Source organism: Malaclemys terrapin, chromosome 23 (assembly GCF_027887155.1).
Source record: "Malaclemys terrapin pileata isolate rMalTer1 chromosome 23, rMalTer1.hap1, whole genome shotgun sequence".
NCBI lineage: Eukaryota > Metazoa > Chordata > Testudines > Emydidae > Malaclemys > Malaclemys terrapin.
The window spans coordinates 16333641-16360473 of record NC_071527.1 but is presented as its reverse complement, the minus strand read 5'-3'; the positions used below and the strand labels follow the sequence as shown (position 1 = coordinate 16360473).

Sequence of the window (26833 nt, the reverse complement as noted above, 5' to 3'; positions counted from 1 at the left end):
TGGGGAGAAACGTCCTTTATTGAGATGGAAATCCTTGACGTGCGTTCTCTCCCTCGGCGCTGGCCGGGGGTCCTGACTCCTGAGTGCCTCCCCGCCCCCAGCCTTGCTGCCTGGCTCAGTCACGCAGGGGCTGGGGCGGGAGGCAGCCCCTGGGGCGAAGGGAGGGGCGCCCTCATGGCATGGAAGTTCTTGGCCTTGGGACCCTCTGCTGGTGACAGGAGCCCCCGAGTCGCTGGGCACACGGGCAGCGCCCCCAGCAGAGCTGCCCACGGAAGATCACCCAGGGCGTCGGGGGCACTGCCAGGGACCTGTGCCAGGCTGAAGGGGAGTCCAGTGGAGGCAGCCTGGCAGCTGCCCGGCGGGCACGGGGCACGACTCACATTCTGGTGTCGAAAAGGCAGCTGGCGGGCCGTGGGCGTCTGTCCGGACAGGCGGGCGCTGAGAGATCCTGGTGTGGGCAGCGGGGGGCGGGCACAGCCGTGGGCAGTGGTGAGATCCGGATCGGGACTGGGGGAGGAGAGTCACTGGACCAGCGTCTTCAGCCACCCCCTGGAATGGCCTGGTTGGGAAGTGGGGCCGTAGGAGAGAGACTGGAGAGAGAGAGAGAGGAGGTGCCCTGTGAGATGGGGGGCACTTGGCAGGGGACGCCGCCCTGCTAATGCCAGCAGGGCCCCTGGGGCCCCCTAAGAGCAGCAAGGGTCAGTGACAGATGGGGAAACCAAGGCACGCCAAGCCCCTCCACGCCCGGGGGGCAGGAGGAAACAGAGGCACACCCAAGCTGGGCTATCTAAGGACACATGGCCGGTCCCATCCCTGCTCCGGGCTCCAGACGCTCCCCCCCAAACCAGGATTGGTCCCCCCCCAGTGCCATGAGGTGGGGGACTGGGCGAGGTGGGCACATACCTGGCTCTCCCGGCCCCTCACAGCTCGTCGTGGTCGGCGGCGCCAGGGTCGCGGGGCTCCTGGCAGGCGGCCGGCGTCACCAGCTCCATCAGGTACTCGCAGCGGCTCGGCTCCGTGGTGGACGTCACCACGGTCTCTTTGCCACACGTCAGCTTCACCTGGGGGCCAGAGGGCGATGGTCAGCCTGGGGCGCGGGGAGAGGCTCCCAGCCACGCCCTGGGGCACCTCCGGTAAAGCCCCCATGGCCATTTCCATTGCAATGCGCCTGTCTGGGCCCAGAGACCCCCCCTGGCCTTCCCGTGCCAGCGAGCCGGGCGTCAGACAGGAATGGCTGGGGGGGGAGCGGCTTTGGCCTGCTGTACACAGGGGCCCACCATGGACCTGTGGGCTTTAACACCCGGGGGTGGGGTGGGGGGTAGAGCTAAGGGGGACCCAGTGCCTGGGGGGCAGAATTAAGGGGAATGCAGCACTGGGGTGGGAGAGCAAAGCTAAGGGGGATAAGGGGGAGGCAGGGCCTGCCCTCGCTATTGGCAGCTGCTCCAGCGGTATATCTATGGGCACAGCGCTGTCTGGGCTTATGCCCCCCATGGGAGGATGGGGTGGGGGGCAGAGGGTGGGGGGTGGCAGGCCGGGTCAGGGGAGGGGAGGAGGCAGAGGACTGAGGCGGGGGCGGCAGGCTGGCTCAGGGGAGGGGAGGGGGGCAGAGGGCGGGGGTGGCAGGCCGGCTCATGGCAGGGGGGGCGGACAGAGGCAGCAGGCCGGGTCGGGGGTGGGGGGGGGCAGAGGGCCAGGGTGGCAGGCTGGGTCAGGGGAGGAGGGCAGAGAGGGCGGGTGGGGGTGACAGGCCGGGTCAGGGCAGAGGGCCGGGGTGGGGGTGGCAGGCCAGGGCAGGTGGTGAGGGGGGCGGCAGGCCGGGGCAGGGGGTGAGGAGGGCGGCAGGCCGGGGCAGGGGGTGAGGGGGGCGGCAGGCCGTCAGGGCAGGGGGCAGAGGGTCCTGTGGGGCAGGCAGGGGGGCACAGGGCCCTGTGGGGCAGGCCGGGGCACTCACTGTCGTGGAGCGGTTGGGGCCCTGCCAACAGCCCGTCCCGTGTTCGTACTTCATGACGTTGAACTTGTTCTCGTCCGGGCCGGCCCACGAACCCCATGTGCTGCAAAGGGGGGGGGGGGGTGTCAAAGGTCAGCACCCCACGGAAGCCACCACCAACCCCCACCCTCTGCAAGGGCAATGCCAGCTCGGGGGTGTGTGGGGGGGAAGCTTGTGAATGGATCATGGGGCCTTTCCCTCTAGGGGACGCTGGCTCTGATCCCGCCCCAGGGTGGGGACTGGTTAGCTTGGGGGGGCAGGGGAAGGGACCAGGAGCCTTTCCCCGCTGGGGGTGCGGCTCTGGGGCTGGGGGGGGGGGGGAGGAGGGCTGCTGGGGCCCAGGGAGCGTGGCTCTGGTGCAGGGGGGCTGTTGGCCACGGAGCAGGGAATGGGGGGGGGGCTCCTGCCCGGGGCGCCTCAAGCTCTGTCTTACCCCAGGTTGGTCTCGGCTCCGCCGTGTTTGGGTTTCTGGGACACTCTGTTGAAGGGGCAGAGCCGGTAAACGTACCTGTGGGGGGGGGAACGAGAGCGCGGTGAGGGACTGACCCCCCCCCCGACGGGACTAGGCCCAGCTGTGGCCTCAGCAGCGCCCCAGAAGCAGGCAAAGAGGCCAAGCGCCCCTCTTGGGGCTGGGGGGCCCCCTACGCTTCCCCCCCCCATTCACCAGCAACCTCCCCCCCCGTTCCCCTCTTCCTATCCCCCCTCCCCCTCCATTCCCCAGCAACCCTCCCGCTCCCCGCTTCCTATCCCCCCTCCCCCTCCATTCCCCAGCAACCCCCCCGGCTCCCCTCTTCCTATCCCCCGTCCCCCTCCATTCCCCAGCAACCCCCCCCCGCTCCCCTCTTCCTATCCCCCCTCCCCCTCCATTCCCCAGCAACCCCCCCCGGCTCCCCGCTTCCTATCCCCCCTCCCCCTCCATTCCCCAGCAACCCCCCCGGCTCCCCTCTTCCTATCCCCCGTCCCCCTCCATTCCCCAGCAACCCCCCCGGCTCCCCTCTTCCTATCCCCCGTCCCCCTCCATTCCCCAGCAACCCCCCCGGCTCCCCTCTTCCTATCCCCCGTCCCCCTCCATTCCCCAGCAACCCCCCCAGCTCCCCTCTTCCTATCCCCCGTCCCCTTCCGTTCCCCAGCAACCCCCCGCTCCCTATCCCCCCTCCCCCTCCATTCCCCAGCAACCCCCCCGCTCCCCATCCCCCCTCCCCCTCCATTCCCCAGCAACCCCCCCGCTCCCCATCCCCCCTCCCCCTCCATTCCCCAGCAACCCCCCCACTCCCCGCTTCCTATTCCCCCTCCCCCTCCATTCCCCAGCAACCCCCCTGCTCCCTATCCCCCTCCCCCTCCATTCCCCAGCAACCCCCCCTCCCCCTTCCTACCCCTTCCCCTTCCATTCCCCAGCAACCCCCCTGCCCCCCTTCTTAGCCCCCCTCCCCCTCCATTTCCCAGCTGATTTCCCCCCCCCCATGATGCGTTGCTGTGGCGCATCACCTGGGCAATGATTTGGGGGGGGGGGGGGGAACCTGCCTTAAAGAGACAGGGCGGCATTTGGGAGCTGCTCTGTGACTCTGGGGAAATTAGCCCTAAATAGCTACCAGGAAAAAACAACTCGTTAGCGAGAGCATCCATCTGGCAGCCAAGGAAATAATGGGGGGGGGGGGGGAACACGAAGCAGAGCAGACACCCCCTGCCCCTCCCCCAGGGCTGTGCAGCGATCTGGAGAAGCTGATCCAGGCAGGTTAATTCCCCCTGCAAACTGCGTGAGGACCGCCTGGATCTCCGAGCGCTCAGCACAGGGAGAGCGAAAGGGGAAATCAAGGCACGGAGCCAGCAGCTTGTCTTGGGGTCCGAGCGTGAGTGAGATGAGGCATCGAGGATAGAAACCAGCCCTCCGGTTTCCCTGCTCGGCCCTAACCACTGACCCCCCTCCCCTCACAGAGCTGGGATAGAACCCAGGAGTCCGGATTCCCAGGGAACTCTCCTCCAAGAGGGGGGTGGGATCTAGTGGTTACAGCCAGGGAGCTGGGGGTCAGGACTCCTGGGTTCTATCCCCAGCTCAGCCATTACCACACCATGTGAGTGTGGGCAGATGAGTCCCGCTCTGGGCCTCAGTTTCCCCATCTGTACAATGGAGAGATGCTCACAGGGGGATTGGGAGGATACATCTGCGCGAGATTGGGAGGGGGGAGAAAGACGGCACCCCTCCCGTTCGGGGCTGGGTTCTCCCAGTTCACATCCCCGGGGGGCTGCTGAGTAGTTTGGGGGAGGGAAATCCGGGGGTGGGGATGGCTGGGCCCCAGGAAAAGTCCTGGTCTAGCGGAGCTCTGACCCCGCCCCCCCGGAACCGAGCCAGGCCTCAGGGATGAAGTTTGACCAGTTTCGGGGGGGTGGGTGGGGGAAGCGGAAATTTTTCCGCTCCTCTCCGGGAGGGTCCGTGCCGAGCGCCGCTGACCCCATGTCCGATGACTGGTGACAAGGAGCCAGCCCACCCCGGCGCCCGAAGGCAGGTCAGGCGCCCAGCTGAGGGGTTTGGAAGAAATCGGCGCTGCTGGGAACTCATAGGAGACGGCATGGAGAGGTGCCAGGCTGAGTCAGGGCTCTGCTCCCAGCCCTGGGAGGGGAGTGGGGGCTAGTGGTTAGAGCAGCGCCAGGACTCTGGGGTTCTATTCCTAGCTCTGCCACTGGCACACTACGACACCGGGGGCCACTCCCCTTGTCTGTGCCTCAGTTACCACATCCACACACAAGGATCTAATTAATGCTGTCCGGTACCCTGGCACCCAGCCCCCCGACCGAGAGCTGAGTGGGAGGGGAAACTGAGGCACCGAGCGGGGAAGTGACTTGCCCCATGTCATCCAGCAGGCCGGTGGTGGAGCTGGGGAGAGAACCCAGGCGTCCTGATGACGCCATCCCACGCGGGCAGTGCGCCCGGAGCGTCGCTCGAGGTGAGCGGAGCGCCGTGACGCTGGGTGTTGGGCGTCCTCTGGGCGTTACCCCCGAGGCAGAGCCGGGGGCTGGCTCGGAGATCCTGGACATGGCTCAGTCCCGGGGCGCCCCAGTGAAAGTTGGCGGTTCGAGGGGAAATCAATCCGAATCACCTACTCGGTGGTGGTGAGCTCGTAGCACTGGCTGTAGAGATACGCGAACTCCCCCTGGGGGCCAAAATCGAACGAGATCTCCTTCTCCAGACTCCTGGAAGGACAGAGAGGGGGGAGAGGTCAGCCCCGTGGTTCAGCTCCTTTCAGACCCACCCCCCATTGCCAGAGTATTTGGGCCCCTCCCAATCCCCTTGTGAGGGAGTGTACTGCTGGGGAAACTGAGGCACAGAGCAGGTCAGTGACTTGCTCAAGTGACAGAGCAGGGATGCCACCCCCACGGCCCCTGCTTTGCTCTCCGGGCCACCCGGACTACATGATTTCCTGCTGTCTGAGTCCAGTGGCCCTCCCTCCGTTCACCCCGTGTAGCTGGGCTCGGGCAGCGACTCCCCTGCACCCCTGGCTCCTGAGTCAGGGGGTCCTGCTCCTCCCAGTGGCATTAAAGGCTTCTTTCTTCCCTCGCTCCCATCCCCCGTGGAGCTCGCTGGCATAACAAGGATGGCTGGAGACAGCGTCCCCCCCCCAGAACTTTTCATTTTCAAACCCCCTGGCAGACGTGGCATCTCTCCCCCTCAGGCAGGGGAAACTCACTCGCCCCATTGTAGAATGGAGAAACTGAGGCAAAAAAGGCAACAGCATGTAGGGTGTGTTGTGTGTCAGGGCCTGAGGCAGGAATTGAATCCACCACTCAAGCCACTTGACCCCACTCCCCTCCCTGAGCTGAGAACAGAGCCCAGGAATCCTGGCTCACAGCCCTCCTGTTCTGACCATTAGACCCTGCTCCCCTCCCAGAGCTGGGGATAGAACCCAGGAGTCCTGGCTCCCAGCTCCGCCCCTGCTCTAACCACTAGACCCCACTCCCCTCCCAGAGCTGGGGATAGAACCCAGGAATCCTGGCTCCCCCTGGCCTAGCTCATGGGAGAAGAGAGGTGGGTTTTTTTTTGGGGGGGGGACATGGTGGCCCGATGCCAGGCAGTCCCTGGCCTTGACCCCAGCCAGCCCCTGAGAAGGGCAGAGATGGGGGTATTGGAGGGGAGGGAGATAAACTTCCCAGCCCCCCTTTGCTCCCGCCACACTCGCCAGCTGCCATGGGCTGGACCCCAGGGGACTGAGGCACCTGCCGTCAGCGAGGGGGGCTGTCTGGGTTACCTCCCCAGGACTGGTAGCCAAGGCTACTGCCAATTACCGGCCTCTCCGGGGCAGGCTGCTGGAGAAGGGGGGAGGGGGCCAGATGCCTTGGCCAAGCTGCTGAGCTTTCAGCTCTGGGAAGGGAGTCGGGACTAGTGGTTAGAGCAGGAGGCTGGGAGTCAGGACTCCTGGGTTCTCTCCCCAGCCCTGGGAGTGGAGTGGGGTACGTGGTTAACGTAGGGGGCTGGGTGGGCGTCAGGACTCCTGGGTTCTATCCACAGCTGTGCTGCTAACTTGTTCCTAGACCACGGAGAAAGTCACAGTCCTCTCCCGTGCCTCAGTTTCCCCACCTGCGGCTGGCAGAACAGAGAACCCCTGCACTGAGGACAAGCTAAAGAACACTTTGCCAGAGCTGGGCCGTGAATGGCAGAGGCCCGGCCAAACCCCAGCCTGCCGGATCTTCCCCCACGGCTTCCCTTTCGATCAGCCCCGCTGCACTTCCTGTCCTACGCTGCACTTCCTGTCCTACACTGCACAGCCTGACCCCAGCCGTGGGGGGCGGAGCGACGGGGGAAGAGGCACTGGTGCTTCGTCCCTCCTGATGGGACGGAAGGCTCCATGTTTGCCCAGGCTGCTGGTGGGGCTTGACCAATCCCACCCGCTCTGTTCACAGGGCCCCAGGCCAGAGAACTTCCCCCCTTTTCGACACACCTCCAGTCTCGATTTCAAACCAGCCCCCGGCCAATGGGGCCAGCGGCTCCGTACGCTCCCTGTTCATTTCCAGCTCCCTGCCGCTGGACCTTTCCTCTGGCGCCTACCCTATGGCCGCCCGCTGCCCTTACACCTGCGCTCTCGCCAGCTCTCACAGCCACCCCCCGGGGACGTTCGCTGTTTACGTAGCTAACCCGTCCCCCCGGGCGGGCTAATGGCTCAGACCAGCGCCCCCCCAGGGACGGCAGCACATGGCTGGGGGGTGGGGAATGCCCTTGGATTTGGAAGGGGGGCTCCAATTACAGGCCCAGTCTGGCACCTGCTGCTGTTTTAGGGGGTGTAATTGACATGGGTTGATTGCGATTGATCCCAGCTGGATCTCCAGGGGGCGCTGTCTACCTCACCCAGGGGGCCTGGTCCGAACAGGAGAAGGGTCTTTAGAGCCCATCCCCCAACGCCCCCTGAAACGGGTGACAGCCTGCAGCTCGCGCTCACATTCAGAGGGGCGGGGAGCCAGGACTCCGGGGTTCTATCCCCAGCTCGGGGAGGGGAGGGAAGTGGAGTGGTTAGAGCAGGGAGGGGCTGGGAGCCAGGACTCCGGGGTTCTATCCCCAGCTCGGGGAGGGGAGGGGAGTGGAGTGGTTAGAGCAGGGAGGGGCTGGGAGCCGGACTCCGGGGTTCTATCCCCAGCTCTGGGAGGGGAGGGGATTGGTTAGAGCAGGGAGGGTCTGGGAGCCGGACTCCGGGGTTCTATCCCAGCTCTGGGAGGGGAGGGGATGGGATTGGTTAGAGCAGGGAGGGGCTGGGAGCCGGACTCCGGGGTTCTATCCCAGCTCTGGGACGGGAAGGGAGTTGAGTGGTTAGAGCAGGGAGGGGCTGGGAGCCGGACTCCGGGGTTCTATCCCAGTTCTGGGAGGACAGTGGGGGGTAGTGGGTTAGAGACTGGTGAATGCAGCTCTTAGTGTCTCTCTACTGGGTGCCTGGCTGCTGTGCAGACACCAGAGCCCAGTTTGGGAAGGTGTCGCGTCGTGAGAGATCTCCCAGCACGGGGGGATCACTCGGGTGCTGAAGCCCCTTACCAAACCTGGGCCCTAAACAGGAACTGGCGCCCCCTGCGGGTGCCACCACGAACGTTGAACAATCCCGGCTGCTGGGTGAGAGGCGGCGCTGGAACAAAAAGCCCAGCAAGGCAGCCCTTGCTCCGGGGGACGAGCCCGGTGCGTCCATCAGACACGCCCCGGCAGCGCCACCACGGTTCTCTCAGCCCCCGGCTGGGCCCGGGACAAGGGGAGTTCGGGGCGGGGCGCAGCGGCCCATCATGGACGCGCTCCATAGGAGACAGCTGGGGGGCTGGGCAGTTGTTGTGTTTTATAGTCAGCTTCCATCGCGCTGTGATCTCCGGGGAGGTGTCAGGGCTGGGGGGGGGGGGAGGGAAGGAAAAGCTGATTTACTGCTTCAAATAAACAGCTCTGAGGGGACACGTGGTCCCTGGGGGTGGGCGGGTGTCTCTATTAAACACCCCCCCACACCCAAAGCAGCAACAACTGGAGTCATAACAGCCAGGCTGTGACGCGGGAGAGCAGCAGAGATCAAGGAGCATTGTCAAGAAGGGATTTTCAAAAATCCCCAATCCTCATTAACAGCTTAATTGGTGAAAGCTAATTGGCTTTCAGCCCTAGCTGCAGTTCATCTCCAATCCCAGCCGCCGTATAGTGCTGGGCAGTTTCACTTTCCGGGGCCCTGCAGCCTCACGCCTCTGTTGTTTATTCCACCCCTGCGCTACCCACTAGACCACACTCCTCTCCCAGAGCGGGGAACAGAACCCAGGAATCCTACCTGCCCAGATCTACCCACTACCCCACACCCCATCCCAGAGCGGGGAACAGAACCCAGGAATCCTGCCTGTCCAGATCTACCCACTACCCCACACCCCATCCCAGAGCAGGGAACAGAACCCAGGAATCCTGCCTGCCCAGATCTACTCCACACCCCACACCCCATCCCAGAGCGGGGAACAGAACCCAGGAATCCTGCCTGCCCAGATCTACTCCACACCCCATCCCAGAGTGGGGAACAGAACCCAGGAGTCCTGCCTGCCCAGATCTACTCCACACCCCATCCCAGAATGGGGAACAGAACCCAGGAGTCCTGCCTGCCCAGATCTACCCACTACCCCACACCCCATCCCAGAGCGGGGAACAGAACCCAGGAATCCTGCCTGTCCAGATCTACCCACTACTCCACACCCCATCCCAGAGCGGGGAACAGAACCCAGGAATCCTGCCTGCCCAGATCTACCCACTACCCCACACCCCATCCCAGAGCGGAAAACAGAACCCAGGAATCCTGCCTGCCCAGATCTACTCCACACCCCATCCCAGAGTGGGGAACAGAACCCAGGAGTCCTGCCTGCACAGATCTACCCACTACCCCACACCCCATCCCAGAGCGGGGAACAGAACCCAGGAGTCCTGCCAGCCCATCTCATGCTTTAACCATGAAGTCTCCCACCCTCTAGCAAGAGAAGCTTTGTCACATTTCTAGGCATCTGAAGCTTCCCAAGTTAATTTTGTTGGGGGCAGGCCGGGGCTGGGGGGGGGACGGGACGACGTGGAAGTGGGGCCCCAATGCCGAGCCTGAACTCCTGCCACACCCCTTTAACTGCCCCCCGCCGGTCGCCCCCTTACTGGATGGAATCCTCCATTTCCTTCAGAGACTTTTCGGCTTCTTCAAACTGCTCCCGGGCTTTCTGGGCGGCTGGAAGAGAGGGCAGGGAGGTGAGGCCAGGGGCCGGAGAAGGCCAGGTTGTTTTGCCTATGGTGTCCTCGGGGCGCAGCCACCTGGAGCACCCCCTGCAGGAAAGCAGCGGGACAGACGCCGCGGCCCATTTGATCCCTGGCTGCATTGAGGGCAGAGGCAAGTTTGCGTGGCCCGTTAGGAGCCGGCGTGGGACTTGCCAAGCTGCCTTCACGCAGGCCCAACAGCCGGCTGCTTCCTGACTTGTCTGCAGAGCCCCCCCCCCTCTTAGCAGCCCAGATCCAATGCTGAAGAGCCCCTCCCCCAATGCGAGGAACCGATCCAGCTCGCCCTGGGGCTGGTTCGGAAGATGGTTTCGCTGTGGCAGGCAGGTGCCCACCGCGGCAACCAGCAGGACTTGCCAGAGGCCGCGGCAGGTGGCCACGTGCTGCTCCTGCCTTGAAGCCAGCTGGGGCTCTGCTCCCCAGGCCGCCCCACATCGGCACCACCCCCTTAGCCTGCGGAGAGAAAGGTGTGCGGTAAACAACCTACTGCTCCTGCGGGACAGGCAGAGAGGGTCATTCTGCCGCCCATCTCCAGGTGCCCCTCCATCCCCCAACCGTGACTCCACTCAGACCCGTTTAACAGGGAGGGGGGGCTGAGACAGGGTGGCCCCGGGGATCGGGAAGGGGGCCATGAAGCCCTTCCATGGCTGGTGCCAACCCGAAGCCCAGGAAGTTAACGGGAAAACTGGAGCAGCGCAACTTCTACCCGCTGCTCACGAGAGAGGCAAGCGGGGCCCATGAAGGCCTGTTGGCACAGGCACACGCGAGTCCAGCACAGCGCCCCTGGGTGGAGGCTACCGCGCTTTGAATTCACACGCCAGCTTATTTGGGATTAGCGCCCCAGCAGACGACAGAACCCACGCCGGTCTGCTGTGTCGAGCCCAATGATCTGAACTAGCCGGAGCAAGCAGAGAGCAGTGGCTACTGGCCGTTCCCACAGCTTGGGCCCTGCGCTGCCCTCTCTCTTCACCCCTCACCTGGGCAAAGGGGTTCGCAGAGAGAGGGGACAGGCTTGTCGCTGGGACTGGAATCTGGAGCCCATTCCTGGCTCTGCCATCGATTCAGAGACCCCGGGCAAGTCACTGCATCTCTCTGGGAAATGGAGGCCAGCCCGGAAGCGGGGGTGGCAATCCCTCCAACGGCCATTCCACCATCCCCAGCGCATTCTCAGCAGATCTCAAAGCCCTTTACAAAGCGGCATTCTCGCCCTTTTTCAGATGGGGAAACTGAGGCATGGGGTGGGAAAGTGACTTGCCCAAGGTCACCCAGCAGGCCGGCGGCACAGCTGGGAACAGACTGTTTACTTTGTCTAATTACTGCTAAGTAGGTGATCTGGGAGGGGTTATTTATCCTTCCCCACCCCCACGGGCTCCCCATCCGTAGTTACCCTGGTTCCCATGCCCCCTCCCTGGCTTGACCTCACCTAGCAACGAGGCTTGTCTTTGCCGGGATACCCCAGCGACATGGGGGCGGGGGGAGGTTGGGGGGGACACGGCGGCATCTATCTCCTGATGGTTTCGGCTCAAGGTTGGCTGGAAGGTACTTCGATCAAACACACCTTCCCGGGCTCGGCGAAGACAAACTAATTGTGCCATCCGGCCTCCCCAGCTCCGCACACTTAGCTCAAGGCAGCGAATCTGGGGCAGAGCTAGGCACCGGAGCTCCACTCCCGAGCAGCCTCGGGTATCGATCGGCTTCCCGGAGGTCGCGGGCCCCGGAGAGGCAGCTGCACTTAGCCGGGCAGACGCTGACGAGGCTGCGTTCCCGGGGAGATGCCCGCTCCCCGGACACAGAATCCAGGCGCCTCTGGGGCCGCTCCTGCTGTTATACCGCGGCAGTAAAGTGCCCAGGCGTCTGTCTGGTCCATTTCACTGGACTCTGCATTGAAGTGTTGACAGCTCAGGTTGGAAGCCGTGATGACATCGGCAGCGAGGCGGCTGGGGGGGCCCCTACCAGAACTCCCCCTCTCTTTGGAACTGTAACCGGCCTGACACCCGGACCGGGATTCCGGAGGTCTGGGTTTGAATCCCGGCCCAGCGAGATGGTTCGGCCGCCCGTGTAATATTAACGTCGCAGAAACAGGGCTTGAATCTCTTCATGAGTTGAATGGGGCTCTGGAGTGAGCTGGATTCCCTGGGGTCTGGCCGCTGTCGCAGACAGGATACCGGGGTAGATGGGCCCCCCGGTCTGAGACAATCCCCACAGGCCTCATTTATTGCTGCACGTAACAAATGCTGGACATAGGGAGCCAAGAGACAGCTTGCGGGGAGCCCTGGCACGGCGGGCTGCCAGCAGCCAAGCCCCCAACGAGCAGAGAAGGGGCCGGACGCAGCCCGGCGGAGAAAAGGCGACACGCGGCTGTGCTGGAATAGCAGCGTGGCAGAGGGGAAGCGGAGCCACCAGGACTGGACAGCCCCGGCTTCGAGCCCCTGCCCCTCCGGGGTCCCCTCGCTGCATCGTTACCCCGGGGGATCGGCCCGGGGCGGCCTTGCCCGGCGGTGAGTGTCCCCACTGCAAAGCACTTGACCGGATGCGGCCTGCGGCACCCCGTGCTGAGCCGCTCAGGGGTGCTTTCCCAATCACTGGGGGAAACTTGTCTGCCCCTCAGGGGCATTGTGGGAAGGGTGCAGGAGGACTAGGAGCCCGTGAGCATTGCCAGGCGGGCGGGTTCCAGCCAGGCTCCGACGACGTCACCCAGCGCCCCGTGGCAGGACTAGCTCCAACGGGCCCAGCTGGCTTGAGCCCAAAGCACCCCAGCTAGAGATGCGTGTGGACAGGAGTCGGGTGAGGGGCAGCCCCGAGTTACACCTCGCCCTAGGAGCAGTGAAGGCCAGTCCTCGGCCTCTCTGAGCCTCAGTTTCCCCCAGCTGCCCCTGGGGATAACCGCACCGCACTGCCCTGCCTCCCAGCGGGTCGGAAGGAGACATACGTTAACGCTCCTGAGGCGCTAGAGACGGAGAGCTGACAGCAGATGACACGCAGCGAGGGCGGCCGCCAACACTATGGAGGACAGAGCTAAGATTCAGGGGGAGAACTGGGCTACAAACAACAAAATGACAAACCTAAGGTGCTGCCCTCGGGGAAGAAAAACCGACTGCCCAAATACAGACTGGCGGAGAACTGGCTTGGCAATAGCCCTGCTGAGAAGCATCTGGGACTTGTGGTGCCTCCCCGCCACGACACGAGTCAGCAGCGCGCTAAGTGCAATTTTAGGCTGCCTTGACAGAGGCCTCGCATGCAAGTCACGGGAGGCGAGTCCCGCTCTGCTCAGCGCCGGCTGGGCCTCAGCCGGAGGCCGGTGTCCAGGGTTGGTCACCCATGTCTAGAAAGGATGGAGAGAGGCTGAAAAGGACCCAGAGGCGAGCGACCAAGGTGATCAAAGGGATGGAACGCCAGCCACGCGAGCGAAGCCTGAAGGAACTGGGGACGCGGAGTTTGGAAAAGAGGAGATTGAGGGGGACTTGAAACGCTGCCATAAAATAGCCGGAGAAAAGCTGTTCTCTCTTGGCACAGAGCGCAGGACAAGGGGCAACGGGTTCAAACTACAGCAGAGCAGATTTTGATTCAATCGTCGGGAAAACTTCCGGACTGTAAGAACAGGAGGACCAGGGACAACCTTCACTGGAGGGTTTTGAAAGGGGGCTGGACAGCCACCTGTCCGGGATGGTTTAAGACACAACAAACCCTGCATCTTGGCAGGGGGGGAGACGGGATGACCCTCCCAACCCTATGATTCTACGGCCAGGCCACAGCAGCTGACAGATGGGTTCCACACCACTCCTCTAGAGGAGCGGTTTGCTCTCTGTGCATACAGCGCCTTGCACACTGAGGTCCTGGTCCCTGTCGGGCTCCTGAACGCTACCTAATAAATCAGATTCTCACGGCCCTGCCGGCGCTGTCTCAAAGCCAGCCGCCTCCCCCCGCGCTGCTCTGTGCAAAGAGTTCATTACAAGGAGGCGATGAGTCAGCTTCCCCCCGCCCCTCTCCCTCGCTGCGGAACGCAGAACTAGCTGCCGGAACAGATGGGGAAATGGGGGCTGGCAGGGGCGCTGCCATGAAACGGGGGCTTTCAACGCCCGAGAGACGGCAGAGGACCGCCACCGGCGCAGGTTGCGGCGGGAGCAATAAGGCGGGGGGGGAGTTTGGCGCAGGGCCGGTTCGCTAACGTACCCTCCATCCTGTGACGGGTGGGTGGCCCCGGACAGGGCACGTGGCCCGGGGTTAGCTCGCTGGAAGTGCCGAGCTCCGGCCATTCCTGAAGTCGGCCCCATCTTGGGATTCTGCACCCAGAGCTCCCGGGCAGGAGGATCCCGAGATCCCAAGATGCGAGATCGGCTTGGCTGGCTCCTGGGTTACAGGCCGGAGCATTCCACACTGTTCCCTCAGCATTGGGCCCGATGAAATGTGCCTGTGGGTCGCGTGGGCAGAGCGTAACCCATGGCCGGGGCACGGAAGCCAAGGCGCTCTGGCTGTACAGATACCATCCAGGGAATGGCCGGGGGAAGGGGCTCGCTCTGCCTGTGGGGAAAGAAAGGTGCCCTGGTCGCAAAGCTAAGAAGTGAAGCAAATTCTGGCTAGAGAAAGGACGGCCCAGTGGTTAGAGCGCTAGCCTGTCTGACCTGGGCTCCAGGCCCAGCTCCACCACAGACTCCCTGTGCGATCGTGGGCAAGTTTGACGAAGTGGGAATATTCTTAATGTTTTCTCTGAATACTGTGTGGGTGCCTCAGTTTCCCCTATGCCTTTCTTAAGTATCGAGGTGGTGGGATAAGGAGGTGTGATTCTTGCAGAGCCCGAGTGGGCCAGTGTGATGGTGTCTGCACAGAGAATGGCCCACGCCCTGTCTCCTGATGGCCTGGGCCCCTCCCCTGCAAAGGTGCCAACTGAGGGTGTTGGAGAACAAAGCGATCAGGTGACCTCCTGGCCTGGGAAAGAGACAAAGGCCAGAGGAGGGGCTGGAGACTTTCAGTTTGGAGCTGGCTGGGGAAATGGAGGGGGGCCAGACGGGGCTCTGGCCTCCCTGGCTCCAAGATGGACCTGACTCAGGGGTCCTGTTTCCTGTACCTACAAGCTCTGGTTTGGACCGTGTTCCGGTCATCTAATAAACCTTCTGTTTTACGGGCTGGCTGAGAGCCACGTCTGACTGCGGAGTTGGGGGGCAGGGCCCCCTGGCTTCCCCAGGACCTCGAACCCCTCCCCGTCACTCAGCAGCGTTGCTGTGCACCCCTAATCAGCTGCCGAGCCACCCCTCAGAGGTGGCTGCCCAGTTCCCACGCTCCTTGGGACTGAAAGGCGTTGCGTGAGCACGAGTCACGACCCATCGTTATAGCTTTGCCTTCTGCCTCTGGCCCAGACCGTTGAAGGTACTGAGGTGCCCAACTCCCCTTGAAACCGAAGGGAGTTAGGCGCCTACGTATCTTCGACGATCTGGGCCTGTCTTGGGCAGGGCGACCGGCTCCAGAAGGGAACCAGCGGCGAGCCCTCGAGCCCGAAGGAGGCGAGAGGAACTGGTGAGTTCTTGGATCCGCTCTGACTCACTCGAAGACACCAATCGGATCGGCTCCTCCCGCCCACGCACGAGCAGCCTGGAGACGCTGCGCACCGCGGCACGCGCTCGATCCCTCTTAGCGCTAATGGCTTTTGTTTACAGATCAGGTAGCACGTTCAGCCAGCGGTAAGCCCATAAGCCTGCTGGAGATGGTATTTAAAGAGACAATCGGGGGGAATAAAAGGAGTTATTCGGGTTTGTACCCAAAGCGAGGACGTGGCAAGGAACCCGTTGCTGGGGGCTTCTGCACCCCTGGGTGGGGAGCCCAGCTGCTAGTGAGGGACGCCGGTAGACGCGCTTTGACTTCGGTTGGTCACGGCGTGACCCCTGAGCCAAGAGAAGCAGCCGACGCCGACGGGCTCACGTGACTGCTGGCATTTGGACCAGGCTTCGGGACGCGGGGAGGGGGGTGGCAAAGTCACGCGGCCACGAGGGGCGACCCCAGTTTGAATTCTGGATCCGGCTAAGGGATCTGGGGACCCCCCTGCGGCCTGCTACATACACGGAGCTTCCCCTAATGGGGCTGGGATGTCTGTACAGGGACACTGGCAACCAGAAGTCGAATTATTCAGCACCCTATTGGCACATTCAGGATCCCGCTGGGGGAGAATTCCCCACCCACCCCCCGTGGGCAGGTTCTGGCCTTGAGTTAAAGCCTTACCGTCGATGAGGGCCTGTGTTGCTTCATCGTAAGGGGGCATCTTCTCCGCCTCGTCCTCCTCCGCTGTCTTGTCGGACGGCTGCTTGGCTGGGGGGACCTGAAGGGGAACAGGGAAGTTGGATGGGAAGGAACCCTGGCTTGTTGCGGGCGGAGCAGGGGGGGAAGAGGTTGCAGGGAGTCCCTGAAAGGCAGGCTGCCCTCTAGTTCTATGCAATGAGCCAGCGGAACTCACTGCCACAGGAGGGCACGGAACTCGGCAAGAGGGGCTGGGTGTTTAGACGGAGAACGAGCAAGGGTTCGAACCGCCCCTGCCCCCTCCCCTCTGGGATGGGGGTTCGGAGGAGCCTGTCCCTGGGGGCTGGTTATCCCACCTCCTTCTGCAGAGGCGACGGGATGCCGGGCTAGATGGGCCTGTCCCAGTCCAGTGATCCCAATGCTCCCGTGGGGTCACTTGCACGTCCCCTGGGGGACAGGAGAGATACTGGTGGGGAGTCGCAGGGATTTAGGAGCCTGAACCCTATCAGTTTCCTCATGCCCCTAATTTCCACCGGGGCTCGGGAGACCCCGGCAGGCTGGCAGGAGGGAGAGTCAAGCAGCTGGGAATAACTTCCCTGTTCCCCTTCTGGTCCCCCCACCCAATTGAGTGCCAGGGGGCAATCAGGAGGCGTCACTCGTGGGGAGATCGCTGGGGGCTCCGGAGAGATCCTGGGGGCTCCGATCTCTGCCCCAGCTGGCCCGGATCCACGAGGGCCAGGTCACAGCCCCTCCCCTGCGCTACCTTCGGCTCCTCTTCGTTGCTCTCGTCATCGTCGCCCTCCTCCTCTTCCTCCTCATCGTAGTCGTCCTCGGGAGCCGGCTGCTCCAAGGGCAGGTCCGGCTGGGGCTCCGGGGCCTCTTCTCTCGGGGCCTCGGGCAGGGGAGCGGCGTCGGGCAGGCCCTGGAAGCACACGGCAGCCACAGGCCAGCATCAGCGCAGCACCCGGCTGCTCCCCGACGCTGCCAAGCAGGGTCTAAGAGGAGAGGGGATGAGGCAATGCGCACGGGGGCTGGACTCCTGGGCTCTTTCCTGTCCCCAGCCTGGGGACTGAGCAGGGGGCAGTGATCAGCCTACCGGGCCACCACCCTGCTGCGGGGGCGTCACTGCCCCACACCGTGCCTCAGTTTCCCCACCTGCACAACGAGGACAACGATCATCAGTTACTTTGTGAAGCACTTTGAGCTCCACTGACGAAAAGCACGAGAGAAGAGCAAGGGAAACCGAGGCACCGATGGGGGAAGTGACTCGCCACCGGGGGCGCATCCACCGATCATCTCATCACGCTGCACACTGCCAGGGGGCTTCACACCCGGTCACTGGTGACGTTGGCAACACCACATGTCCGTGAGCTGCGTGTTAGTGCTGTAAGAGCTAGGGAAACTGAGGCACACAGCCCACCCAGCTGGTCTACGGCAGAGCCAGGAGCCGAACGCAGGTTTCAGTCCATGCTCTATCCACTGGACAGTGCTGCCAGGGGCTTGCTATGTTATTCCAGACAGAGATGGATGCAGAGGCCCCCTTGGAGGAGGGCCGGCCCCAGAGCACTGACCTCGGGCTTGTAGTTCTCCTTGATTGCAGCCCACACGGCGTCCCGGAAGCTGGAGGCGTCGGCCTGCAAGGCGTTCCCCAGAAGAGTCTGGAAGAGAAGCCCTGAGGCTTGAGTACGGCCGGGCACAGCAAGGCCTGTGGGACTCACTGCCACTGGATGCAGATGAGGCCAAGAGGAGGGCAGTACTCAAAACCAGACTGCGACACCGAGCACGGGGCGGCAGACCGGACGTGTCGGGTTAAGTGCGGAAGGGGCTACACAGGCCCTGAGTCCCACCCTGGAGCTGATCTCTGACTGGCAGGACTGGAAGGCAGCCGCCCCTCCGCGGAGAGAGTTAACCCAGCGTCGCCTCCTACAGGGCTTCTTCCTCTGCAGCAGCTGAGCAGAGCCGGGGCTAGCAGAGAGGCAGGCTGGGCCAGTGGGCTCAGCCACTGTCTCCCTGGCTGACTTCTGAATCGCTCTGCGCCTCAGTTTCCCTATCTCTAAAGTGGGGACAACCATCCTTCCTTTTCCCTACCCTGTTGGGCAGGGTCCGTCTCTCGCTAGAGGTCTGTGCTGTGCCTCGCTCATTGGGGTCTCTCAGATCTGTGCTGTGGTTGACACAACGGAGGGCCCCCCAGAGCTTGGGGTGGGGCCGTCTGTGAAGCGCCTGGCACACCAGCAGCCCCCAGATCTCAGCTGGAGCCTCTAACCGCTACCGCAATGCACCACGTAGATTGCTCCCTGGCCCGACAGGACAGCCGCCTTCCAAAATTCCCCCGGGGAAGAGTCGATTTCTAGGGGCGAGATCCCATCCGGGGGGAGCGGGACAGCAAGTGCCTCCCACGGCGGGTACGGGTTGCACCAAGGTGCTGGCGATCCGGTGCCGAGCCTGCAAGATCGACGGCCCGCTGGCAGAGCCGGGGGCACGGGGCGCCGGGCAGGGCCGCGTGGGGCCAGCCGGACAAGAATCCCGCTGAAATTCGGGGTGTCCCTAGGGGAACGGGATTCTGCTCAGGCTACCAGCATTTTTCTGGCCTACTAAGGCAGCCAATCCAAGCCAGTTAATGCTGCCCGGCGTTCTGGGCCGAGGCCGGATTCCAACCGGCGACCCAGAGCACCTGGTGGGAGAGGAAGCTACTCAGTCCCCAGAGAAAAACAGAGCTGAAGGGGGGAACCCTCCCCCCAACAAAACACCCTCAGTATCGGAGCAGCAAGGACGCCTGCCTGTGAGCTGTTACTGCCACCTGCTGGAGAGCAGGGGGAACGGACGCTGGTGGCCCAGAGCCGTTCTGGTCCCTTGGGGGCAGTGGAATTGGGTTTTGGTGGGTTGGGGGCCAGAAGGGACCGAGCTGAATTTCTGCAGGTTTCATGGCGGCCGCAGAAGCAAACCCAGTAGCCCAAGCGCGAGCTGGGTGGAGCTCTGCCTTTGTAACGGGATCAGTGGGATTTCACTGCAAATGGGGTGGGGGGGGGGCGAGCTTTGTGGGAAAGGGTCTCACCCCAGCCAAACGTAGCACTGTTACATGATGGTAGTGGGAGCTCATGATGGTAGTGGGAGCTGTTAAGCAGTGGCTGCTTCCCACCCCAGAGGTGGCTGCATTTCAGTGCAAGGTGAAGTGAACCCTGGGTAGAGTTTACCAATCAGATGAGCATGGGATTCTATCTGGAGGGGAGCGGGGTCTAGTTGGTTAGAGCAGGGGGGCTGGGAGTCAGGACTCCTGGGTTCTATCCGCAGCTCTGGGAGGGGAGTGAGGTCAGTGGTTAGTGCAAGGGGCGGGTCTGGGATTCAGGACTCCTGGGCTCTTTTCCCAGCCCTGTGAGCGCGCTGTGTCGTGCCACCGACTCTGCAAACTTGGTCAAGGCCCTTCCCTGCCTCAGTTTCCCTGTTGGTGACTGGAGGACAACCCCACCTGGAGGGTTAACGTGAGACGCGCTAAGAACTGTCTGGCACATCACTGCGCCTCCGTCCTGGGAACGCCGTCCCCTCCGTACCTGGGCTTCCGTTTCCGAGAGGGTCCCGTCTCCATCCACATCCAACTCCACGTGGGTCTGGAGCTCGGCCACCGACACCCTGCGGCCAGGAGAAGCGGGAGGGGAAAGACCAGACAGGATGTGTGAGCCGGTGCCCTCTGTGCGGAGGGCAGATGCGGAGGCAATGAGGCGAGGGGCCAAGCAGGTGGAGAGGAGCCTGCCCCACATGCCCCTCTGCCCATCTCCTTTGGGACTTTGAAACAAACCGGGGGGCAGGAGTCTGCCCCCCATGTTAGCTGCCACCTCACCGACCCACGCGGATGGGTCACCTCTGACCTGCGCCCCTTGCCCGGCTGCTCAGTGCGGCTGGCTCCCCCCACCTGTCCAAGAGCTCGGAGGCTGTAACTCAGTGCTGGCCTGTTCCATCAGCAATGAGCCCCGTCTGCCTGGGTGAACTGAGCTCCCCGGACCCTGGGCATTGCCTGACTCTACCAGGGCAGGGGGGGATCTTTCCCTGGGGCAGGTTAACCCAGCACCACCGGGGGGAGACTGGCGGAGGGGAGGGGCCGGGGGAGATGGCAGCAGGGATCGAAGGCAGAGTCCACGGGCAGCTGAGGTCTCAGCCTCACCCACTTCTGGGAGGGGCAAAGGCACCAGCCAGGCCAGGCCCTACTGAGGGGCGCTGCTCTGGGGTATACAGCAGGGAGCACACACTACTGGGGGGCCTGGGGGGGGGACAGAGGGCCTCAGCACACAGGCAGGGGGCGCTGCTCAACCCTCCCCTCAGCGAGACCCAGACTCACAGGCCGTCCCCGTCATCGTCCAGCTCCTGGAAGGCTTCGCTGGCTTGGGCCTGCTCCCGCGCCGCCTTCTCGGCCGCTTTCTGTTCTGTGTGGGACCAGCCACAGAGCTCCGGTTAGAGCACAGCGCCCCCTGCCAGCCCCCCACCCAGGTCCCAGTGTCCCCCCCGTTGGGGCCCCAGCACACATCTCCCCACTAGTCCCCGCTCCTCTCCCGGAGGAAGGCACAGAACCAGGGGGCTGGCGCCCCGTTCCCTGACCTAACCAGTCTGCTGCACTCCCCGGGAAAGGGAAGCCCGACTCCCGCTCTGGTGCTCTGCCCACTGGGCCCTGTTGCCTTTCACAGCAATGCTCCCAGCCCCACAGAGCCTGCCGGGGACTCTCCCCCTCCCCCAGAGCCCCACGGAGCAGGCACCGCCCTCCCGATCCCCCAGAGCCCTCCCCTTCCCCCAGTGCTCCATGGCACCCTCCTCTCGCTCCCCCAGAGCCCCATGGAGCAGGCACTGCCCTCCCCCTCCCCCAGGGCCCCACGGAGCAGGCACCGCCCTCCCCTTCCCCCAGTGCTCCATGGCACCATCCTCTCGCTCCCCTAGAGCCCCATGGAGCAGGCACTGCCCTCCCCCTCCCCCAGGGCCCAACGGAGCAGGCACCGCCCTCCCGCTCCCCCAGAGCCCTCCCCTTCCCCCAGTGCTCCACGGGCCCTCCCCTTCCCCCAGTGCTCCATGGCACCGTCCTCTTGCTCCCCCAGAGCCCCATGGAGCAGGCACTGCCCTCCCCCTCCCCCTCCCCCAGGGCCCCACGGAGCAGGCACCGCCTCCCCTTCCCCCAGTGCTCCATGGCACCGTCCTCTTGCTCCCCCAGAGCCCCACGGAGCAGGCACTGCCCTCCCGCTCCCCCAGAGCCCTCCCCTTCCCCCAGTGCTCCATGGCACCGTCCTCTTGCTCCCCCAGAGCCCCATGGAGCAGGCACTGCCCTCACCTTCCCACTTCTTCTGGTGAATCTCCTTGGCTTCCTTTTCTGGCTTCTCCGCTGCCTCCTTCACCGATCTCAGCGTCTCCACTTGCTCCTCCAGAGACTTCTTCCCCTCCTGTAACTCCGCCAGTGACCTCTGTGCAGAGGGGGGTGGGGGTGTTAGGGAGCAGACCGGGCCCATCCTGCTCAGCATGGGGGTCAGGGAGTAGGCCGGGCCAGGCCCGCCCCGCTCAGCGTGGGGAGGGAGGGAGGGGGTCAGGGAGTAGGCCGGGCCCGCTCCGCTCAGCCCTCACCAAGCAGTGGCCTCTGTCCAGCTAGGGGGCTCAGGCCCTCAGGCCACAGCTTCCCCCTCCGCCCCCCCAGATTTCCCCTCATCACCCGTTGCAGGGATCATCTCTGTTTCACACGCAGGGGACTGAGGCATTGGGGGTGGGGGATGCAGCGACTGGCCCAAGGCTGCCCAGCAGCTCAGCGGCAGAGCCGGGAACTGAACCCAGGAGTCCTGATTCCCTGTCCATCCTCCTCCCGGATCGAAGCCTACACCACCCCCTGCCCTGCGGCTGGGAGCAGAACCAGCCCCTCCTCTGGGCCACGCTCCCTCACCATGGCTACAGCTACGCTGCAGAGCCAGGCGGGCCCGGCACAGACTAGGAACCCCGTCTGTGGTAGGTTCACAGACCACACTGGCTTGGGGCTGCCCTCACTCCCTGCCTGCAGCGTCAACGGACCCAAGCAAGCGACACGGACGAGCTCCCCCCTTGGCAGCCGGGCCCCGGGCGCGCTCCTTGCCCACGACCCGGCCGGTCTCACCAGCGCAGGGACCCGGCCCCCAGCTCGCCCACCTCCTCACCTGTTTGTCTTCCCTGCCCTTGCTCGCTTCTTCAATCAGCACCTGTTTGAGCTGGAAGCCTTCCCTGGCCACCTCTGCCATCTGCGCCAGCGCCTCCCGCTCCTTCCGGCCCATCTCTCTGCACGGGGTGGGGGAGAGGAGAGAGGCCCCAGGATCAGCCAGCAGTACCAGGGACTGAGCCTGGGACCGCTGGATCTAAGGGCACGAGATCTCCTGCCAGACAGAGACCCCGGGGCTGTGAGTCACACCTAGAGAGGGGCACCACGTGGTCACGGGCTGGGTTAGCAGGTGCAGCGGAGGTGGGGCGCCCCAGGCGGCAGCTGGCTACTGGGCTGGCGCAGGGACGGGCCCTCCCCGGTCAATTTTGCTGTCAGCGATAGGCGCCGAAGTTTAAGCTTCCCCCAGGAGCTGACAGGGTAAAAAGCCAAGTTCCCTGCTCGGAGCAGGGCCGGCTCCCCCACCCTGTACCACGAAGCAGTGTCCCACCCCAGGGCCCCACTGACCCCAAAGTGGCTGCTTTGCTGAGACAGGGGGTTCCAGCTCGGGGGGCGATTTCTGTGAGGCGACGTCCACGTGCTGGGTACTGGACTAACCCCCCAGGACAAGGCACTAAACACAGGGGAGCAACTCAACGGGAAGCAGAGCCCTCGAGGGGAAAGGGCCCATGGCCCACTCCCCATCCCTGAGCCAGCCACTTCCCCGCCCTAGGGCCAGATCAGAGCCCGCGCCCCCTAGAGGGGAAAGGCCCCACGTCCCCCGAGCCATCCAGTCCCCCTAGACCATGGGCGGGCAAACCTTTTGGCCCAAGAGCTGCATTGGGTTTCGGAAATTGTATGGAGGGCCAGTTAGGGGAGGGGGCCGTGGCCCAGCCCCCACCTCCTATCTGCCCCCCCCGCCTCCCGGGACTCCTGCCCCATCCACACACCCCCGCTCCCTGTCCCCTGACCGGCCCCGGCCCCCGGCCCCCCGCCGCCCCATCCAACCCCTCCTCTCATTCCTGACAGCCTCCGAGATCCCTGCCCCCATTCAACCCCCTATTCCCCTCCCCGACCCCTACCCAAACCCCCGCCCCTGACCACCACCCTGAACTCCCCTGCCCTCTATCCAACCGCCTCTGCTCCCTGCTGCCTTACCATACTGCCTGGAGCACCAGTGGCTGGCAGCGCTACAGCCGGACCACGCTGCCACCACGCAGCTCAGAGACTGGGTCAGGCCGGCTCTGCAGCTCTGCTGTCCCGCCGCCCAGAGCACTGCGCCGGTGGTGGGGTGAGCTGAGGCTGTGGGGGAGGGGCCGGGGGCTAGCCTCCCGGGCCAGGAGCTCAGGGGCTGGGGCAGGACGGTCCCGCGGGCCGTAGTTTGCCCACCCCTGCCCTAGATGAGTCTGACCCCGACCCTGGGCTCTTACTTGCAGGTGTTCTCGCACACGAAGCCGCTGTTGTACTCGTCCGTGGCGTCGCAGCAATCTGAAAGCGAGACAACAGCGGCCGTGATGGCCCCGCCCTGAGCCCCCAGGTGGTCTCAGGCAGAGCGGCCCCCCAGCCCCCGAGCAGGGGCGGCCCAGCTTACCGCAGACGCCGTCGTTGACACGGGAGGAGGGGATGTACTGCGGCCGGTAGCCGGCGTTGGTGCAGTGAAACCGGCCGTTGGGGCAAGCCGAGGTCCCTGAAAGACACACAACAGCCCTGGTGGTTGGCAAGCACAGACCTGCAGCGGGCAGCTGCCCAGTCTCCTTGCCCTCAGGGCCGGGCTTCACAGCAGACGCAGCCCGAGTCCCATCCACACCCTCCCGCCATGGCTAACGCTCCAGCGAGCGCAGCCTGCCAGCCCAACCACTCTGCAGCGTGGCTGCAGGGGGCTGACAGGCCTCCAACGCCTTCCCACCCCCCAGGGCAGATTCTCCCCCAGTTCCCTGGGACAGCACCCACCGAGCGGCTCAGCCACGGGGCGCGCTTAGTGCGCGGTAGCGAGGACAGAGCAACGCGAGGCTTATTTCAGAGCATCGAACGCCAGAAGGGATCACCTGGCCCGTCCTCCTGGCCAGCACAGACCGGGGACCGTCTCCCAAGACTGGTCGTGATTTCAGTCACTCCCCTCTGGAGGCCAAGCTGTGCCACGGGCACAGACCAGGAGAGACTGAGGTGTCCCCGGGGCCTCCATGATGGCAGGGAATTGACTAGATGAGACGTGCCGAGCCACGCTTGAGGGGAGCCAACGACACCCCCTCAGTCCCCTCCCCTCCTCCATGCCTCCCATCATGCCCCCCCGCAGCTGCCTCGTGTCCTCTCTCCCCAACTCCCCGCATGTGCCCCCTGCTCTTTCAGGCAGGACCTGCCTTGGCGGGCACAGCCCCACGCCAACACGGCAGCTAGCAACAGCGAGTGGGGGGGGGGGGGGCACGCTGCTGCCTTACCGGCAGAGGGGCTCACCAGCTCGTCACCCACCTGGCTCGTCCGAGCCGTCCTGACAGTCGCAGTAATCGTCATTGACCCACTCGAAGGCGATGGTCGAGGACCCGTCCAGGCAGGTGAACGGCTTCGATTCCTCGTAGAAGTGATGGTCTGGGAGGAAGAGAACCAGAGATGTGACAGGGAAGGGGGATCTGTGGAGAGTCACCCACAACCCCTCCCTCTCGGGGCCTGCGCTTCCTCCAGACCTCACCCAATGGGCCTGGAGGAGGAGTGACCACTAGGCCAGCTTTCCTGCCACGCTGCCCAGGTGGCAACTAACCAGGGCTCCCCGAGGCTCGGCACACGGCTCAGGGTTGCTTCTTGGCTCCAGGCCCATGGCTCCAAGTACTCGGACAAGCTGTCACCCACCAGGCCCGCCCTCACGGTGCCCGCAGTCAAGGGAGGAGGGGCGGCTCATTAAGAACGCCCCGATTTTAACAAACAGGTTGCAGAGTTTTTACTCTGCCACCCTCACTTGCCAAATAGAAGGCAACTTGACTGCTGCCGTCCCCCAGGCCTCACAGGTGGAGCTGCGGCTAGTAGTTAGAGTAGGGGGCTGGGAGTCAGGACCCCAGGTTCTCTTCTGAGATCTGAGAAGGGAGTGGTTACAGCAGGGGGGGTGCTGGGAGTCAGGACTCCTGGGTTCTATTCCCAGGTCTTGGAGAGGCCTGGGGTCTAGTGATTAAAGCAGGGGTGGTAATTCAGGACTCCTGGGCTCTAGTCCTGGCTCTGACCCCGATTTCCCAGAATACCTTGGGGGTAAGCACTCTTCTGCTCCGTGCCTCAGTTTCCCCATCTAGTTAAATACCATCTACCTTGGAGGGGGATTATGGGGCCCAGAACCTCCATGAAACCGAGAGCCGCTAGCCAATGGTGGAGGTGCCTGGGTGGATGCAGCGCTCTCCCCACATAAAGGGGAACTCTGGAAGGAGATGACAAAGGGGCATTTCCTTTAACTAGCCATGCCCCCAAGCACTTTTTAAAGGGCCAGGGACCCAATTCACTATGGGACTGGGTGACAGCTGCTGGTCACTCACTGGTCAAAGAGACCCCCCGGGGTCGCTTCACCTCCACGGCGGAGGCCAGGGCGCTCAGGACCGGCAGCAGCAGCGGCAGCAGCATGATCAACACGCAGGGGCACCAGGTCCTGCTGGGGAGGGAAGACAAGGGAGCCAGTGTAGCCGGTTGATTCCTCTGCACCATTCCCCGGGGGGGGGCGGGCGGGGCTCAAATCCTATATAGGCCCCTGTAGGAACATGCCCCTGGACAGCTCAATACCTGCGGAGCCTGCAGCGCCCTCCCCAGCTCCTTCCCCACTGCGGGGCACAGTCTGCAGCCCCATAGCGGCCCCACTCCCGCTGAGGCCCCTATAGACCCAGTTCCTGTCTCTCACCCAGGGAGGCCTCTATAGAACTGAGCTCACCCCCCCGCTCCCCAAATCAGGGCCCCTATAGATCCCGCCCCTCACTGCGGCCCCATAGATGCAGCCCAGCCCCATCCATCCCCCAGAGACCCCTACAGACCAGCCCCTCCCCCACTGAGGCCCCTATAGAGGCCCAGCCCCTCCCTCCCCCACTGAGGCTCCTATAGAGACCCAGCCCCTCCCCCTCTGAGGCCCCTATGGACCCAGCACCCCTCTCTCCCATGGAGGCCCCTATAGAATAGAACTCACCCCCCATCGGGGCCCCTATAGATGCAGCCCCACGGAGGCCCCTATAGACCCAGGCTCGCCCCCCCCCCCCACGGAGGCCCCCACCGACCCAGCCCCCCGGTACCCGAGGAAGGGGCGGAATCCCCGTGGAGAAGGGTCCAGGGTCCACGCCAGTGAAACCGGAAGTCAGCGGCGGCTCACATCCGCTTGGGCGCCCACAAAAGGACGGAGGCGGGCGAGACAAAGGAAACGGCGTGTTCGGGCCGCCATGTTGAGAGTGGCATGGCTGGCCCCGGCTCACTGGCGGGCGGCCATCTTGGATGTGGCGGAAGTACCTGTCTCCCCCCCCCCAACATGATGGTGTTGGATGCGCCGCGCTTTGGCGGCCACCTTGAATGTGGCGGAAGTCGTCCAGCCAATACTAGCAAGGGGGACTAGGGAAGGGGGAGAACAGGATGCCTCCCAGTCTCCCCCTCCTCCACTGGATGGCGGCGGACGGGGCAGCCCGCGTACCTCGCTCCCACCCAGAGCGTCAGAGCCTGGTGACCTTCTTCCCATCATGCCCCGCGCCCTGGCGGCCAATGGGAGGCTTTGTATCGGAGTTGGTTGCCATGGCGAGCTGGGCGGGGGGTGTTGGATGGGGAGCAGGGC

At 64.2% G+C, this 26833-nt stretch overlaps 1 protein-coding gene across 2 annotated transcripts; it reads right to left on the bottom strand.

Annotated features, from left to right (window-relative positions):
• Positions 1–26389, bottom strand: PRKCSH (protein kinase C substrate 80K-H). 2 transcript variants are annotated; one of them, XM_054012642.1, is made up of 18 exons: positions 26307–26389; positions 25569–25681; positions 24526–24642; positions 23651–23746; positions 23490–23547; positions 22085–22202; positions 21241–21370; positions 20266–20350; positions 19484–19562; positions 17510–17596; positions 16702–16860; positions 15924–16020; positions 9603–9672; positions 5084–5173; positions 2421–2495; positions 1952–2051; positions 904–1061; positions 1–590 (listed from the first exon to the last, which is right to left on the bottom strand). In XM_054012642.1, the coding sequence occupies exons 2-17, from the start codon at positions 25651–25653 to the stop codon at positions 921–923; spliced, it is 1587 nt and encodes a 528-aa protein (XP_053868617.1). In that variant the 5' UTR covers positions 25654–25681; positions 26307–26389; the 3' UTR covers positions 1–590; positions 904–920. The 2 variants fall into 2 exon arrangements, with proteins under 2 accessions (XP_053868617.1, XP_053868618.1); XM_054012643.1 differs by having other exon boundaries at positions 25569–25678.
• Positions 26390–26833: the final 444 nt, after the last annotated feature.